This window comes from Carassius auratus, unplaced genomic scaffold (assembly GCF_003368295.1).
Source record: "Carassius auratus strain Wakin unplaced genomic scaffold, ASM336829v1 scaf_tig00034526, whole genome shotgun sequence".
In the NCBI taxonomy this organism is placed as follows: Eukaryota; Metazoa; Chordata; class Actinopteri; order Cypriniformes; family Cyprinidae; genus Carassius; species Carassius auratus.
In genome coordinates, this window is record NW_020526157.1 from 1 (window position 1) to 16,704 (window position 16,704).

At 40.0% G+C, this 16,704-nt stretch overlaps 1 protein-coding gene, 1 long non-coding RNA gene and 1 pseudogene across 3 annotated transcripts; 2 read left to right on the plus strand and 1 right to left on the minus strand.

The window, feature by feature from the left end:
- The first annotated feature begins 217 nt into the window (after nt 1-217).
- LOC113081531 (E3 ubiquitin-protein ligase MSL2-like) lies at nt 218-4,836 on the plus strand (annotated as a pseudogene).
- Nucleotides 4,837-5,657: 821 nt separating this feature from the next.
- Nucleotides 5,658-9,391, minus strand: LOC113081534 (tumor necrosis factor ligand superfamily member 10-like). Its single transcript, XM_026253609.1, has 5 exons — nt 9,173-9,391; nt 8,038-8,184; nt 7,740-7,785; nt 7,550-7,663; nt 5,658-7,065 (listed from the first exon to the last, which is right to left on the minus strand). The coding sequence occupies exons 1-5, from the start codon at nt 9,284-9,286 to the stop codon at nt 6,602-6,604; spliced, it is 885 nt and encodes a 294-aa protein (XP_026109394.1). The 5' UTR covers nt 9,287-9,391; the 3' UTR covers nt 5,658-6,601.
- LOC113081535 (uncharacterized) lies at nt 7,571-16,193 on the plus strand. 2 transcript variants are annotated; one of them, XR_003282245.1, is made up of 5 exons: nt 7,571-7,680; nt 9,723-9,808; nt 14,735-14,771; nt 15,651-15,741; nt 15,825-16,193. It is a non-coding gene; the product is annotated as an uncharacterized LOC113081535 (long non-coding RNA). The 2 variants fall into 2 exon arrangements; XR_003282246.1 differs by having other exon boundaries at nt 9,723-9,805.
- Nucleotides 16,194-16,704: the final 511 nt, after the last annotated feature.

The window sequence follows — 16,704 nt, forward strand, 5'->3', positions numbered from 1 at the left end:
TTCCTTTGTTCTCGCGAGAGGTGGACAGCAGCGCCCCCTCCTTGTTCTAATGCGGAGAGGAAGCCTTTTCAAATACACATACATTTCAATATCGCTACTGAATATATATCCATACGTCTTTTTTTCTCCAAAGAATAATTTGTGCACATGGTGTGGATATTAAATTCGCGTATTTATCAGGCGTAACACGTACGACTCACCAAAGCGAAAGAAAACGGCAGGATAAATCCTAAAAAGAAGCGAAGCGGCCTGTTTTTGTTCCTGAGGCGCAGCTAACTCACGGAGCTTTGTTACACCCGAGCTGAAATTACTTCGCCAGCATGCACGGTGAATATCTGGTAGCCTAACCCACTGGAAGATTTGATGCACAAAAGCGGCCTGTTTTCTGTATTTGCAGCGGCGGCGGCGCTATGAAGAGCGGCGGACAATAACAGAGTGACGGTGCTTGTGTGCTGCTGCTGCTGCTATGATGATCTGAGGCTGATCGCGTATATGCACGACAAGAATAATAAACACCTATGGAATAGTGCTGCAAATAAGGACTGCGTTCATACAAGACAAGACGAGGAGTTCGTTTGTGCTCTGTTTGAATTTGGTAGTAATTGGAGGCCCGGTGGGGTGAAGAGCGCCACCAGTGTGTTGTTGAATATAAAAAAGAATGCAAGCAATAGTGCAAATGCATCACTGAATGTGTTTTCAAACGGATCACCGTGGATGTGCTTTCATCCGATGACGACGATGATGGTCTGGCCGTATTTCGTGCCGTGGAAGAGGGGCAAACGTTAAGATGGAGTGGTTTTAATGCATACGATGTAAAGACAAGCATATCTGCTGAAATCTCCCTTGCATTTCACACTCGACGGATTTTCACGCTCAGGTTCATCGACATTGATGATACGTGGGCTGCCGGCGGGACTGAAGCCTTGTACTGTCGCTCCTTCTCTTTTTTTTCCTCCCCGAACTGGATCTCTAGCTCGACACTGCTGAGATGAACCCGGTGAATGCGACCACTCTCTACGTGTCAGCTTGTCGGTCGGTGCTGCAGTGCGATCCCAGGGACCCCCAGGCTTTGGCGGAAATCTATAAGCTCTTGCCTTTTTTCAGACAGTCTCTCGCCTGCCTTGTGTGTGGTGAGAGCCCGTTTATTCTGCTTCATCACTGCATGCTTGCATGATCACTTCTGCTTGATCACTGCACGCTTAGAGCTGCTCTCAGAGCTACACCGACCATGACACACCCCCATTCAGTCCACAAATTCCTGACCTACAATGACAACTGGAGCCTGGGCATTTAGACACACAGCCGTGCATGCAGACTCTGTGTTTATAGATGCATGGCGATTGAATAGTAATGGCTTGCCTGCTCATTCAGATAAAACCGGTAGCTTGAGACAAATTGCCCAGTTACCCAGATTCTGTCTTTACATACAACAAATATTTCATATAAATATAGTATATATAATAATTATATATTTATTTATAAATGTGTATATTAGAAATACATTCAAAGAAACATAATTGGTCCGGCATGCAAATCATTATATATATATAATTTTCCAGTAATGCATGAATTTCATGTCATAATTGTTTTATAATTAGCTAGGAATGCACTTTGATTGCAAGTAATAAATTGATCGGTCAATAGGTGTGGGATGCCTGATTGCAATCTCCTTTTGCTAATCTGGCTGTTTATAATCCACGCATATTTTGTAGTCACAACAGTAATTGTTTAATATTTATATTAAGCATTGCATGCTTACGTAATGTTCATGTATTTAGAAACACAATCCATTTGAGATCCCTGCTAACCATATGCTGAGCATGTAATATGATCGACATCATGCAAGATCACATGACCCTCTGATGTCAGCACACATGCAGGGCTTTTTATTGAATATTACAGAACCGTGTCTTGTTTAGATATAATGTAGTGCTTGTATTGCATTGCTCATGAGCCACAAAACCGATTAGAATGATCATTGCTTAATTAGCATGTAGCTGTTTGGTTATAATACCTTTTCTCTTGATTCATGGCCTAAACATGGTTTCTTTCTTTATTCAGGCAATTTGCTACAAGATCCAATCGCCCCTACCAACTCATCGTGCCAGCACTATGTCTGTAAATCATGTAAAGGTAAAAAGATGATGATGAAACCCTCGTGCAGCTGGTGTAAAGACTATGAGCAGTTTGAAGAGAATAAGCAGCTCTGCATCTTGGTGGACTGCTACAGAAAACTCTGCGAGTACATCGCAGACTCTCCTCTCGCCCAACACATTTCAAGTACTGTGGGAGGGTCCCCAGACATCTTGGCTCTCTTGAATGAGGGTCTCTCATTGGACAACAGACTGGGGGAGGAGTCACTCTCCCTGAGCTTGACAAACAAGTCCCCTACACCCTCAACCTCAGAAACGCTTCACAGTGAGGGACAGTCCCCATCGACAGAAATCAAGCAGCAAGACCTCAGTCCTCTAGGGGTGAATGGTCTCCAGGACTGCAATGGCTTGACCAACGTGGAGGAGTTGACTGCCAGTTTACCTTCACTAGAGGCCAGTGTTCCAGACGCGGAAAGCGGGGGCGATGCAGTGAAACAAGAGAAGTTTCACAAATGAGATCCCTGTGTGCGAGGCAGTGGCAGCTGCTGGCGAGGACCTTTGCACCAGCACCATGGACATTTGTGGCTTTGGCGAGGATATTAAACATGATGGCGGGACTCTCCTCTTGAGTGTAGAGGAAGTGCTCAGGACTCTAGAACCAGACCACGTCGCCCAGGATGAGTGCCCTGCGATATTGCAGTCGACTCTCGAACCTTCGGCGAACATGAAAGGACCATTTGTATCGATCGACTCTGCTCGGCAGCTTTCCTCTCTCCCGCAACACTCGCAGGAGGTTCTTTTGCCCCAGCACCCAATCTCCCAAAAGAATCCACAACATTTGGGAATATCCTGTTCCGCGGTGACGCCCAGAATGCCACGGTCCAACCGGAAGCGGTCGCGGTCGGAAAGCGACAGCGAGAAGATTCAACCCGTACCCATTTCCACTTTCGTCTGCGGCCCAACGTTGGGCGCTTCCACCCCCGTTCCAGTCAAGTGCGAACCTAAATCTCCCACTCAGACTATCCCTCACATGGCGGCGGTGCCCAACGGTGGTGGCCTTTCTAAAGTGGGCAAGGCGTTACTGGTGCCTGCGAAAACTGTCAAAAAGACCATTGACAACCATGGACCCAAAAAGGCATACACTAAGTCCAAACAGGGCACTCCAAAGTCGAAGGAAAAGACGAAAGAACGGATTCTGACTAACACCCTCATTCCCGGGAGCCCCACGAAAGTGGTGTACAAAAAGGCGCAGGAGAAAAAGGGCTGCAAGTGCGGCAGAGCAACTCAAAACCCAAGTGTTCTTACATGCCGTGGACAGCGATGCCCCTGTTACTCCAACCGCAAAGCCTGTCTGGACTGCATATGCAGGGGTTGCCAGAACTCCTACATGGCCAATGGCGAAAAGAAGCTGGAGGCCTTCGCGGTGCCAGAGAAGGCGCTCGAGCAGACAAGACTCACTCTAGGCATCAACGTCACCAGCATCGCAGTGCGGAACGCCACCGGTAGCGGAGCCGGCGGGATGCTTAACGTCTCCACGGCGGCTGGCTCACCTGTGGCCTCCTTCTTGGCTACGGGGCCACACGAAGACAAAGGATTCGATGAACCATTGGACATGAGGTTTGACTGAGTACCAGATGATTCTCCTTTAACATCACCCTGTATTCCAAACCGGCTTGCTTTCAGTGTGATGGCACTGTACCGAGGGGCTGATGCCAGCAGAGTCCGCGATAAGGCAGCTACTGTGATCCTGTTCCAGTTCACACGATCAATTAAACTAGTTATTGCTGAAGCTCGTGCCTTTAAATCATTTGTACTATTCGTTTTGGTTTTCTTGCACACCTTTAGGAGGAGATACTGTAAGTCGAGAGTATCTTTTGGGAAAGGTCCTCTTTTTTTTTTTTTTTTTACATTCAAGTACAAGTGATCTATAAGGCATGGTCTTTGGCAAGATATACCTGACCTCATTGTTGTGGGTCACGCTATGTGCATATGTGGAAGATTTTCAATTGTAGGTTAGGGGATGAGACATGTTAAATGAGTGGTACCCTACAGCATCAGTAGAGACTGGTATTTATAAACCGTTTTTGTACACAGACTTAAGGAATTCGATTTAAAAAGTACATTTTATGATATATTTTGTAAGTTGCATTAACAACATTTGCAGTATTTATTGGGTATCACTTAACATAGATTACGGTCCACCCAGGGCATCAGCTGGATACCATTTCTACAGATGCAATTCACACAGATGCAGTATGTACGGTTTTCTGTCTAAATTATGTTGTTGTCCTGATTGTGCTAGTTTTTGCTGTCTCAAACTGTTTTTTTTTTCCTTGGGGCATTTAAATACCTGTAATATAAATGTAACATATTTCCACAAAAAAAGACAAATCCTAACATGACTCTTGTCTTTCATTTCAAAAATCGCTTTATCTTAGAAGTTGCATTGTTTGTTCGTTTTTTTTTTTTTCTGAAGGTGATTTTATAAACCTTTTTGACAAGTTTAGAAAGGTTGTTTAAATGATTAATGTATTAATTAGTGTGACTGTATATCCAGACTTGAATGCAAATGGAATAAGCTAAACACAGCCGCACAGACATGTGATGTTAAACAATGGGTGCTGCAAATAATTACAAGAGTGTATTACAATTACAACAAGACATTGCAATGAAACATATGTTGTCCATATGTGAGTGCATAACTTGTATGGCTGTACATGAGTGAACTGTACGTGTCCAATGTGTTTTTCTTGGCTAAATCAACCAGAAGTAACATGAAGGTGGGTATAGCTTGTGGAGGTGGCTTTTTTTACAGGGCTAACATAATTTATAAGCATGCGATTTTAATGAGGTATTTCATTAATATTCCAGCTCAGGATAAATATAGCATAGGTAGGCACTATTGGGAACGTGGGAAAATCCATATATATTGCGTTTGTTTTCAATTGGAGCATCTTTGTCTACAGTAACCATATATACTGCACCTAAAACATCAGATGTTAAAAATATAACTATTAATTGGTCAAGTTCCAAAGAACACTAGATGGTTAGCTGGAGTCATAATCCATAGGGTGCAGTAATGTTCTGGACTTTTGCCCAGAATTGTATTTTCAGCATTTACCACAAGTGGGCAGATTACAGACAAAAATAATTTGCTATTTTGCTATGCACCTCAGCAATTTGCATATTCATAACCTCTTTGTTTATAGGCAATCAAATCAATCTTTCTACAAATGTATTTAAAATGAGAGCCAAATCAAAGAAATAAAATAGCCATAATGCAAAAAAATGTAAAAGTTCCAGTGGATAGCAAATATTTTATATGTAAGAATAATCACCTAATATATTGTCACAGTTTAGATATTGTGTGTGTTTGTGTATACATACATTCATATTTAAAGACAATATAACTATACTAATATTGTTGTAACATTTTTTTTTTTTGTATTCATTTTTATTTCTATTAACTTATCTCTGACTGTTACAACAATATTGAAGTAATATAGTTATATTATATGGTCTTAAAAATGTATAATGAATCACCCAATAATTGCTTTACCAACATACTGTATAGTGTCCATATTTAATATGAGGAATTATGGTCTGGGTAAGAAAGTATACGGAAAGGAAGAACACGGTGTACTGTAACGTACATAGTTACTTTGAACTGAGTCAGTCAGTTTCAGGATAAATGTTATAAAATTAACCAACACTACAAAGAACAAACCAAAAATGCAGAAATCCTCAGTATATGTTCAGCATTGGTAAAAGTATATACAACAGATAGTATGTACAAGACGATTTAAAATTTTACAACGTCACAGTGATTTTCACATTTAGCTAATGTACAAGATTTATGCTTAAGGAATGAATTATGATAGAAAAAGAACTCGCAATACAAACACAATTATAGTGCTTATGCTGACAATCGTGTCAATAATACAATCAAGGCATGATTTAGAAGTCTCTCCAACCGCATTTCTACATCCTAATATGCAGTTAGTCTTTAAAAAAAATGTGAGAAAGGCAATGCAATCACAAGTCCAAAGAGGACAGAAGCACACAGGAAAAGCCTGCAGCTCTTCCACAGGTGTGAAAGTCTTGCTTAAAGTCGCGCCTTCCTTTTTCCTGCCCGGACAGACGCGTCGTGTCCAAACAACTCGCTTCCAAAATGTCCTGGCAAGCCCCTCGCTTTCTGTCGCCCCTCCAGGGCAGACGTGCTGGATTTGAGCTTCAACACGTTTCACCAAGGAGTTGATTTACGATCGGATCCGTCGACCGAATGTAAAAAAAGCACCAAATATTTGCCCCTTTCCGAGCTCTCATCAATCAAGGTTAACTGTTTTGGCAAGAGACGGAGCACTTCGGCAGGCGCGTCCAAATGTTTTAAGGCGCTTGGCGGCCGTTCAGATAAAGCTCAGGTAGAAATACCGTGCAAGCCGAGTCTTGTTGCTCATCTTGGAGCTCAAAACAAAGCGTGAGCTGCTCTGTTTTCTAGTTGTGCATCACTAGCTGACCAAAAACGCTCCGAAGAAGCTTGACTTCTCGTCCATGTCGATGGTGCTTACGTTGCTGACCGTCACAAACACCCTGTCGCCTCCTCCAAGCTGAAAAAGCCCCGCTTGGTAGATGGAATACAGGCCGTATTCTGTGTCACGTGACCAGCAGGTCGTCCGGGCGTTCTTCATTAGCAGGATTGGCACCGGATACGAACTGACTTTTTTATAAACATACTGCAACATCGGTTTCCCCCAAACCGATTCGCCCAACGTCCTGTCCTCTTCCTCACGGTCGCTTTCGTCTTCCTCAATAAGCATATGTCGGAAGTAAGTTTGGGAGTAGATGTAATAAAGCCCGGCCTGCGGCAACACCAGTTCTCCGTCACTTAACTCCACGTTCTGGAGGAAAGCCAGACCTTTTTCAGACTCCCACGACTGAATCTTCTGGCCATACACCTTCCTGTTTGGTTGACCTGCATTGTTAAGCCAAAGAGAAGGATCATGGGTCGGGTTTGACAGAAAAGCTGCATTGTTTCAGCATTTGGCAGACGAACAGAACGGAGTGCTTGTTTCAAAGACTCATCTCGTTTTGTTTAGGGCAAGTAGCCACAGAGATATGATGAAACAGTTTTTTTTAAAAGAGTAAAACGTCCTCTGACCTACATTAAAGGTTTATGGGCTTTCTTTGAAGGAAGCTAACATCAAAATGCAATGTTTATTTGCAGGAATGCAAAGCTGTTTTTGCATAGCTCAGTGGTTTTCCAGTCTGGCTGCATATCTTAGTGTACTTAAAAGGTGAATGTGGACTATGATCCAAAGATAAACTAGTAGTTGCTGTTGTTGTAATAAATCAGGACAAAAACAGAAACTGAAAAGAGCTGCAGAAGTCAAACTTTACCAAATTCCAGCAACTAATAAACAAAGCTTAAATATTTTTTTTTTAGGAATAAGACATACCTCCTCCATCTTTTTCTGGTATATAGCTCCCAGTCACATGTGCTGCAATCTTAGGCCGAGGGGAATCGTCTTGATCTTGGATCACCAAAGAGGGAAGTACACGTGAGACTTCGTCTGTTAAAAGCCATAAGGTTTGTTCACTCGTAGTTTGTCTTCACATAAAATAAAATATGAATGTGCTGTGAAATACCTTTGACAGCAGATGAAATTTCTTTTTGGTAACGACTTGACATTGACTGTTAAAGGAAATTAAGAAATAGCATTTAAAAAAGATTCAATTTCAGGTTTCACAATGAGTGTTGTGCCTAGACCAATCATAGAGATTCAGCATAGAGATTCTAAGGAATTCTCCTAATCTGGGTTTCCTCAAGCTTAAAGGAAATTCCTCTATTAATTCAAAAAAGGAAAAACAATCCAAGTCATAAATGGACTCATTGTCTACACCCTGGCCAGCTTTATGATTCAAGACCCCACTCTGAAGCGGATACCTTTTCAATCAAAAAGTGGAGCTGTTGAGTGACCTGCCAGCAGGGGTCGTCCTTTCCTTCCGCCGCGTTCAATTCCTGAGCCTTTATTGTTCTGAGGTTAGCGCGCATCAGACACGACACGCTGCTCTTGGAGAAGGTCTCTTTCATCTGTAAATAAAAAAAAATATATACTATTAAATATTATATATATATATATATTTAATTAAATTAGCTCGGTGACCAAACAAAAAGTAATGATATTACACATACTTATTCTAATTAAATCAAATCTAGGTCCATGACAGTAACAATTTTAATATTTTTTCTCTTTTGTATACATAAAATGCAACAAAAAAATTATACTTTTAGAAATTATACATTTATATAATTTTAGTTATCTATTTATACAATGCAAAATCTAATTGACTTTCATTATTATATGATGACTGACTGATTATATTTGCATTCATAAGTCGCAAAAAAGTTAAGACGTTTTTTTATTTATAATCAAAATTGTTTTAAATTGCATGTTTACAAAATGACATTTACTATTATTAATTTTTTTTTAATCGTATAATGTTTTCTTGCATACAATGCTGAAATAATTATATAATATTATAGATGCGTATTTGTAATAAAATGATAAATGCTTAAATCGTGTCATTGTATGTATACACAAAATGTAAAAAATGAAAATAAGACACGGTATGTTCCATTTCTAATGTTATGCATACATAAAATGCACTGTATGCATAGAAATCTGTTCTATGCATACATTGCCCAAATTAATACAATATGTGCTTTTTTTAATTATTTATTATACAATAATAATTATAGAAATATATATTTTGCATACACAAAATGCTGACTTTTTTTCGCAAAAACTGTGCATTGCCATTGATAGTCGTCTGCTGTTGCTTAACTTGTACTTCAGGCTCCACTGAGCGACCTGTTGGCAGCTGTCCACTAAACAAAATGCAGGCAGAAACCTCAGCAAACGAACCGAGAAACGCTTTCAAACCAAAGCAATTCGCTCCAGAGTCTTCGATTTAATGCCATTTCCAGTGTCGCAATATGCACAACAAGGCGATAAGGCACACTTTGCACAAGTTCTGAGGTAACGTGAATAAACACGCTCATGTTAAACGGCGCTTACCGTCGATAAGACGTTGCTGAAGTATATGAACGTTACAGCCACGGCTATTGTTTGCAGGAGAATTGCAGCCAGCAGCAGAAGTCCGATATATTGCATGGTGTGTGAGCTTGTCATGCTGACCGTAGCGTGTGTTACTTCAGCTCGAGACAAAAGCTGGGGCAGAATTCCTTCTCAAGTCTCTACATATGAAAAAACATGGAGGCGGGGCAGCGCTTGACTATCAAGGAAACTAAGTGCAGGTTTTGCTTTCCTGTAAAGATGTGAATGTGTAAAGCCTCTTTCGTTTTTGCTTTTATGTTCAGTTCGATCATAATATGTAAGAATTACTTGTAAAAAGTTACGTAGCTTAGCCTTTGTCTCATAAAATCGTTGGTGTCCTGCTGGAAAATCTCGTTTAAAGTCATAACTCACTCAAAATTGAATTCTGTTAGGCTATCATTTTCCCCAGTTTTTCCTAACCCCTATGGCTTTCCTCATTCCATGCATGGAACACAGATGGAGATGTTTGACGGAATGACAGTTTAATCGCTGTTCACTTTTATTGTTTCAGAAAGAAACATCTGAAGTGAAAAGTCTCTGTTTGAGTTCCACTGAAGACAGATGGATGTAAAACAACATGAGGCCGAGGAAACTGTGGTAGTATTTTTATTTCTGAGCGAACTGTTCCTTTAACCAAACTTTATCACATATGATGAATTAATTTGTAAGGTGCCTTAATTATAAACATTTTGAACTTTGCTAAAGAATATGTATTATGTCATCTGATTTATAGTCCTAGCAAGTAAATTACCTTTTAATGTAATTCTAAAAATGTTCAAGTTCAGGTCCCATCAAGTGTTTTTACTTTGAAATCTGAAGATTTTTTTTATATTTTAAACGTAAGTTGTAGAAAAATTGTTATATCAAATACATCAGACTTTTGAGAAATTAATTTGTAGTCCTACATTTCTCAGTCATCATTGTATTGAACTGCATTATGCTAATGCCCACCAAACTTAAAACTACAGCGCTTTGAATCCTTTGTGTTAAGTATTAGACTGCATTAGACTACTTAGTTGGTTTAAACTGGAAGAACATCTTGGATTAGAACTTGAATTAATGAACAACTTGCATCAGCATTTAGAAACCATCCACAGTGTTCCGCTTAAGATGGATTTAAAACAATTTACAGTTTTATTTTTAATGAATTGATTTATTTTCATTCAGGAACATTCTGATTTTAAATCTGATTCACGTATTGTTCTATTGCAATGTAGCGTTGTTCTTGTTCGAGAAAACATGACCAATTCTTACTGTATTTGATTTCTAACATGTGGTTGCAATCTGGTCCCATTTACAAAGTCTAGGGGGTATTCCATGTATTGTGCTTCTCAGGGGCTGGCCAGTTCTTGCCATCTGATTTAAAGAGCTATTCTGTTACTCCCATCAACTTCAGCTGACAGGTTTTGGTGGGCCCCTTTAAAAAAAAAGAAAAAAAAAGTAAATTGTAAATTTTAGGGTCCAAATAGTGCAACTACATTTTCTTCCTGTTGTCCAACCATGTTTAACTCTTCTATATAGTTTTTACATCACATGACAAGATGATTTGCTCATGTCATTCCAGGTGCTTCATAACACCAAGTACCTTTCAATCCCAAACCAACGGACAAATTTTCCAAAATACATGAACGTTATACAACCCCCAAAATGTTTATTAAAAACAGTGTTTCTTTTGTTCCATCCATGAGTATGATTATTAAGTTTAAAGACATAATAAATAGGAATAACACTCTTTAAAAAGCACTACTGTTTCCAGCAGATCATATTTACTCGTTAACCTGGAGGTGCTTACATGTTCTCTCACATTACCGCTTATAGAGGCTTATAAAACGACTCCCAATGTGAGTTCACAGCGGAGCAGGATAGGGGCCTTCCGATGCTCTGTCCCACTCCGCAAGCTTCAGCAAAGTTACCCAGTTTTCATGGACTTGTTTGTGCCAGATGTGTCACGCTGAGATTAGATCAGCGTTTATAATCAACAGCAGATGAACGGAGGTGACCAAACATCAGCAGAAATCAGCAGAAAATGAAGGGCGTGCTTCTTTATTAAGATTTAGCAGTGCTCTTATATAGGCTTATTGTGAAGAACCAGTCTGATTGGCAATATAGTCAAACAATGCATGTGCTGATTGTTTACATTAATTCACAATTCTGAAGCCAAAGCAAGGGATTGCAAAGCTAAACAAATTGTCCTCGCATGTAGAACAATGGAATTACTGGTATGAACCTTGTTCTTAATTCAAATATTTCTTTTTGTTTCCACACCCATTCTCTTTCGCTCTCTTTCTTTCTTTCACTCTATCTCTGCCAGCCAGCTGCGTTCGACTGTGGTCTCTGAAGGCCACGGTGTTGACACGTCCTGCTCTGAATTGCAGGCAAACTAAACAATGCAATAAGCAGCACTGTGGATCTGAACGTATCTGGCACATACACAGTGGAAGGGAGGAGGAGGAACACAAAGGAGAAAAAAGAAACACAACGGCAGGCGACCAGTGGACGGGCCGGAAACTTGGGATTTTCCAGCAGAAGCGAATGTAAAGTGTTGATTTGGCGGGGTTTGTTTTAGCTGACGCCAGGAAAAGCTGCAGCCAAAGAGTGACAAACTCATCGCTTATGGTGACCCTGCCACATTCATGCATCAGCAGAAAGATCTGAGGATCTATTTTATGAGTGTGTGGGTGGTGTTGGTGTGGGAGGTAGTGGACGGAGACTCTTCTGCCCATGAAACACGACTGTAGTCTGGCGCCATGATTGACCGATGGCCGCACCGGAGAGAAATTCCTCCCCCACTGACTCCCTTTTTCTTGGAGCTGAATGTTTGAGAAACTCCTGAACACACAGGAACACTCTCTCATCGTAACTATTAAACTTTCAAAAGGAGAAAATCCAAGATTATATCTAGGGAGCAGAATATCATTAAGACTTGTAGGTTTAATCGTTTGACTTTAGTAAGCAACAATTTAACAATAGCTAAGAAACTACAACATTCTGGTAAACCTTAGCAAACATATAATAGTGCCCTGGAAAACCCCACATAGAAACCCCACATAGAAACCATGTTCACCAGCCAGAAATCATAGCAACCACATGGTAAAGCCCTAGCAATCACCCAGAGTACATAGCAATGCCCTGGTAACCACCAATAACACATACAGTAGCAACTACAGTACATGGCAACATCACAGAAACGACCCAGAAAACAAAGCAACACCATGGTAAGAATTATGAACACCTTTGCAACCATAGCAATGTCCCAGCAACCTCTCAGAACACAAAACAACACCCTGACAACCTCTCAGAACACATAACAACAGAGACAACCTCTCAGAAAACATAACAACAACCTCTCAGAACACATAACAATACCCTGCCAACCTCTCAGATCAAACAACAACCTGACAACCTCTCAGAACACATAACACAGACAACCTCTCAGAACACAAAACAACACCCTGACAACCTCTCAGATCAAACAACACCCTGACAACCTCTCAGATCAAACAACACCCTGACAGTCTTTCAGAACACATAACAACACAGACAACCTCTCAGAACACATAACAAAACCCTGACAACCTCTCAGAAGAAACAACACCGACAACCTCTCAGAACAAACAACACCCTGACAACCTCTCAGACTACATAACAACACCCTGACAATCTCTCAGAACACATAACAACACCCTGACAACCTCTCAGACTACATAACAGCACCCTGACAACCTCTCAGATCAAACAACACCCTGACAGTCTTTCAGAACACATAACAACACAGACAACCTCTCAGAACACAAAACAACACCCTGACAACCTCTCAGATCAAACAACACCCTGACAACCTCTCAGATCAAACAACACCCTGACAGTCTTTCAGAACACATAACAACACAGACAACCTCTCAGAACACATAACAAAACCCTGACAACCTCTCAGAAGAAACAACACCGACAACCTCTCAGAACACATAACAACACCCTGACAACCTCTCAGACTACATAACAACACCCTGACAACCTCTCAGAACACATAAAAACATTCTGACAACCTCTGAAAACACACAACACCCAACACATAGAAACACCCTGACAAGCTCTCAGAACACACAACAACGCCATGACAACCTCTCAGGACACATAGCAATGCCCTGTCAACCTCTCAGAATACATAGCAACACCCTGGCAACAATTTGTAATGCCATAGTATAGCGGTGTTTGCACGGGAAAGCACTCAAAGTTCTGAATGTAATTTCGCATGACAATAAGTCTCAGGGCTGTTTCATATCAGCTTTGGGTTCACTACAGTTATATAGAGCTGAACTGTGATATCATTGTGTTACTATGCACTTTTCCAAACTGATAGCAAGCTAAAGTGAGAACTAATAGGACCTCAGGGCTGGTTTTCCCTCCTGAGGGATTTTTAAACTAAGCTGCAGGGGCCGTAAAGACTTGACAGAGCACTGATGAATGTGTGATCATATCCATTGCGAAGAACATGGGGGGTTTCACAGAGTTACAGGGCCTTGATTCAATGCTTCATTGCACTTGGGGAATCAGGAATTTGGCTCGTGAAAAGACTCCCAATTTTGGGGGGCCCACTTCATCGTCAAAAAATAAAATAAAATCACTTGTTAGTGTCAAATGCTCAAAAATGGAAAACAGAGCAGGAGGAAATGAAGAAGGGGTGAAAGAGTAAAATCATTTGTTGGAGCTATAAAGTCATGGGGGGGCTAAAATTATATTCTGACATGCCTAAGCCATGCAATAAAAGTGCCAAGAGACTTAAAGGTCGTTTTACAAGGGCGTATTGTACTTCTCAGTGACATCACTCCTTAGTAAGAGGGAAGGGAGACAGGGAGATTCCCAGTTTTCCCTCTGGGGTGAAAAAGGCCAAGGTTGATGTTGATTGCCATGTCGCCATGTGGGAGGATTATACTGAGGGCCGGCCTGCCCTCGCTTCATCCATAGCCATTAGAGCTGAAATGAATGCATGCTATATATTTATTTAGGTTTTTAAATAGACATACACTTCAGGTCAGAGATCGCTGAGAAAGTCTGTCTGGAACCGCTAGAGGAGGAGGAGATTTCCTCGGCTGATTTATGAAGATGAAAATGTGAAGGCTTAGAGGGGTGTTGAGTGCTTTTAGACTTGGCAGTATTTCTCTATTAAGAGGCTGTGAAAGCCAAATGGTCATTCTTGGGTGGGGTGTGATAGATGAGCTAATCTCTGACTCTGCGTGCAAACGCGCAAGCCAACATGTCAAGTACAGAAATGTACATGAAACAGGCTCAAATGTTCATCAGAAAGTCTAAGTTTGACCACTCAGTGATGTACATAATGTACTGTGAGCGCCAGTGCTGGACAAACTCATGTACTTGAGATTAACTACAGTTAATGTAATGAAATACATTTCAGCGTTACTTTAGCACTACCACGAAATAGATCAAGACCATGTCATTATTCACTCATTTACATATATTAATTTACTTTTACATGTATTCATTTTGTTTGTTTGTGTTCCACAGAAGACGGAAAGGGGTGTAGACTTGGAAGAACATGAGGGTGAGTGAATAATTAAAGTTTTATTTATTTTATTTAATATTTTTATTGAACCATATCTTTAATTATCAAAAGTAAATGTACTGTTTCAGAGACTATTATTCTGTTCAAAACCCAGCAAAAAAGCATGAGAAAGAATTGAAAAAAAGATGGGTGAAAAGCCCAAATTATGATATAAAAATTAATAATCCAACATCACATTATCAGACAACATAACTTATGATAAACAGAATGTTACTGTGTATTTGCGTGGAGGCTTACAGTTATTATAGTTATCATTCAGTTTGGTGTGAATAGTATGGTGGATGGTGATTTTTAAATCAGTTCACAAATGGCACTGAATGATTCATTTGTGACTTAGCTTGGGCAGAGTTTTCTAAAAGCATTGTGAGCAAAGTAGATCGTAAGAGAGCATTTGGTGCCAATTAGGCTTATGATAGTTTTGGGAAAAGCAGCCCTGGCCAATTTCGGACATTGCTATTTCTTCTTGGAATGGGTCTCAGTGTCTTCAGTGAATTATGGAGGAGTTACGTTTTTTATGACATGTAGTGGAGTAAAACATAAAATATCAGACTTTTAGATGTAGTGAAGGAAAACATAAAATACAAACAATCTATTACTGGATTTGCTCAAGTTTTTGAATCTGGTTGTGGTTGTTCACACTGTATGTGTCATATTCAAACTGAGTTCACTTTCAAAACAGTTAAGCGCTCAGAAGTGGAGGTAACCATTTTTTGGTGTGTATATTACCACATCAAACCTTCTGTTAGAAATGAAATCAGACTTTGATTTAACATCATTTTTTAATGAGTCACTAAGTGTCTAGCTGTCATCAGCTCAGGAATATTGCCGTAGTAGCTTTGACAATGAACTGCTTTACAGGAAAATGGGAGGCCTGGCTTCGTGCAAGCAACTACCCTTTAATTCAGGAAGCAATGAACAATGTGAAAGATAACATTCCTCCAAGCGCTAGGTATGTGAACTACTCTGGTCTTGTTTTCCTTTGAAATAATCACGCAGCTTTCCCTGATTAATCACTGACTAATCGTATTACAGGTGCCATAATAATCTACATGGGATTTGAGACGTTGGCATGAAAAACTCTTCCTGAAGGCAAATCATGCAAAGTTTGAAAATGTGTATCGGGTTATGTAGCTGCTGGGAACAGGAACTGCCTCGCACTTTGCCACCTAGCTTCTTGAGATCAAGTTTGCCCGTGTGACATGAGCTGTCACACTCTTGAGTAGGTTCACATAAAAACATTTTTCAGTTTCTCTGTCAATGCACGAATGATAACAGGTTATTCCGGTCAGCAGGATAATCTCAGTTCGGCCTGCAGGCTAACGCTGCCTGTGTTCACTTAAAGAGTTAGCAATTCACCCTTCTGTCACAGTCACAATAAAAAAAATCTTTGGAAAGCAAAAACAGAACTAACTTCTTGAAGACTCTTCAAAGGAAGTCAACAAACACTGGATCAAATAAGAGGTTTTCATAAATGCGTCAGAGACATAGACAAAGTTTGTTTCAAGTTCTTCTGAGTTCTTTTGTTCTGTTTTGTATTTTGTGATTTCAGGGGAAAAAACACACCCAGATATGTTTATGGCTTAGTCGTTGCTCTTTTATACCGCAATAAAATGTAATATAATCAATATAATTACTTCTCATTTCAGTAAGTAATCAACGCAACATTAGGTGCAAGGTATACATTTATCAGTTTGTCATCTTAGTACCTTAGCATTGCTATAGCACAATATTGTGTTTATAAAATGTATATAAAAGTTAATAATAGTAAACATTTTAAATTATGCTGAGACAAAAGTAAATGAAAACACAAAATTTAAATGACATAAATAAAATGACTGTGGATAGTATGGCTCTGATAAGTTTTGTGCAAATTTTATAAAACATAAATATATACAATATAAATAATACAAAT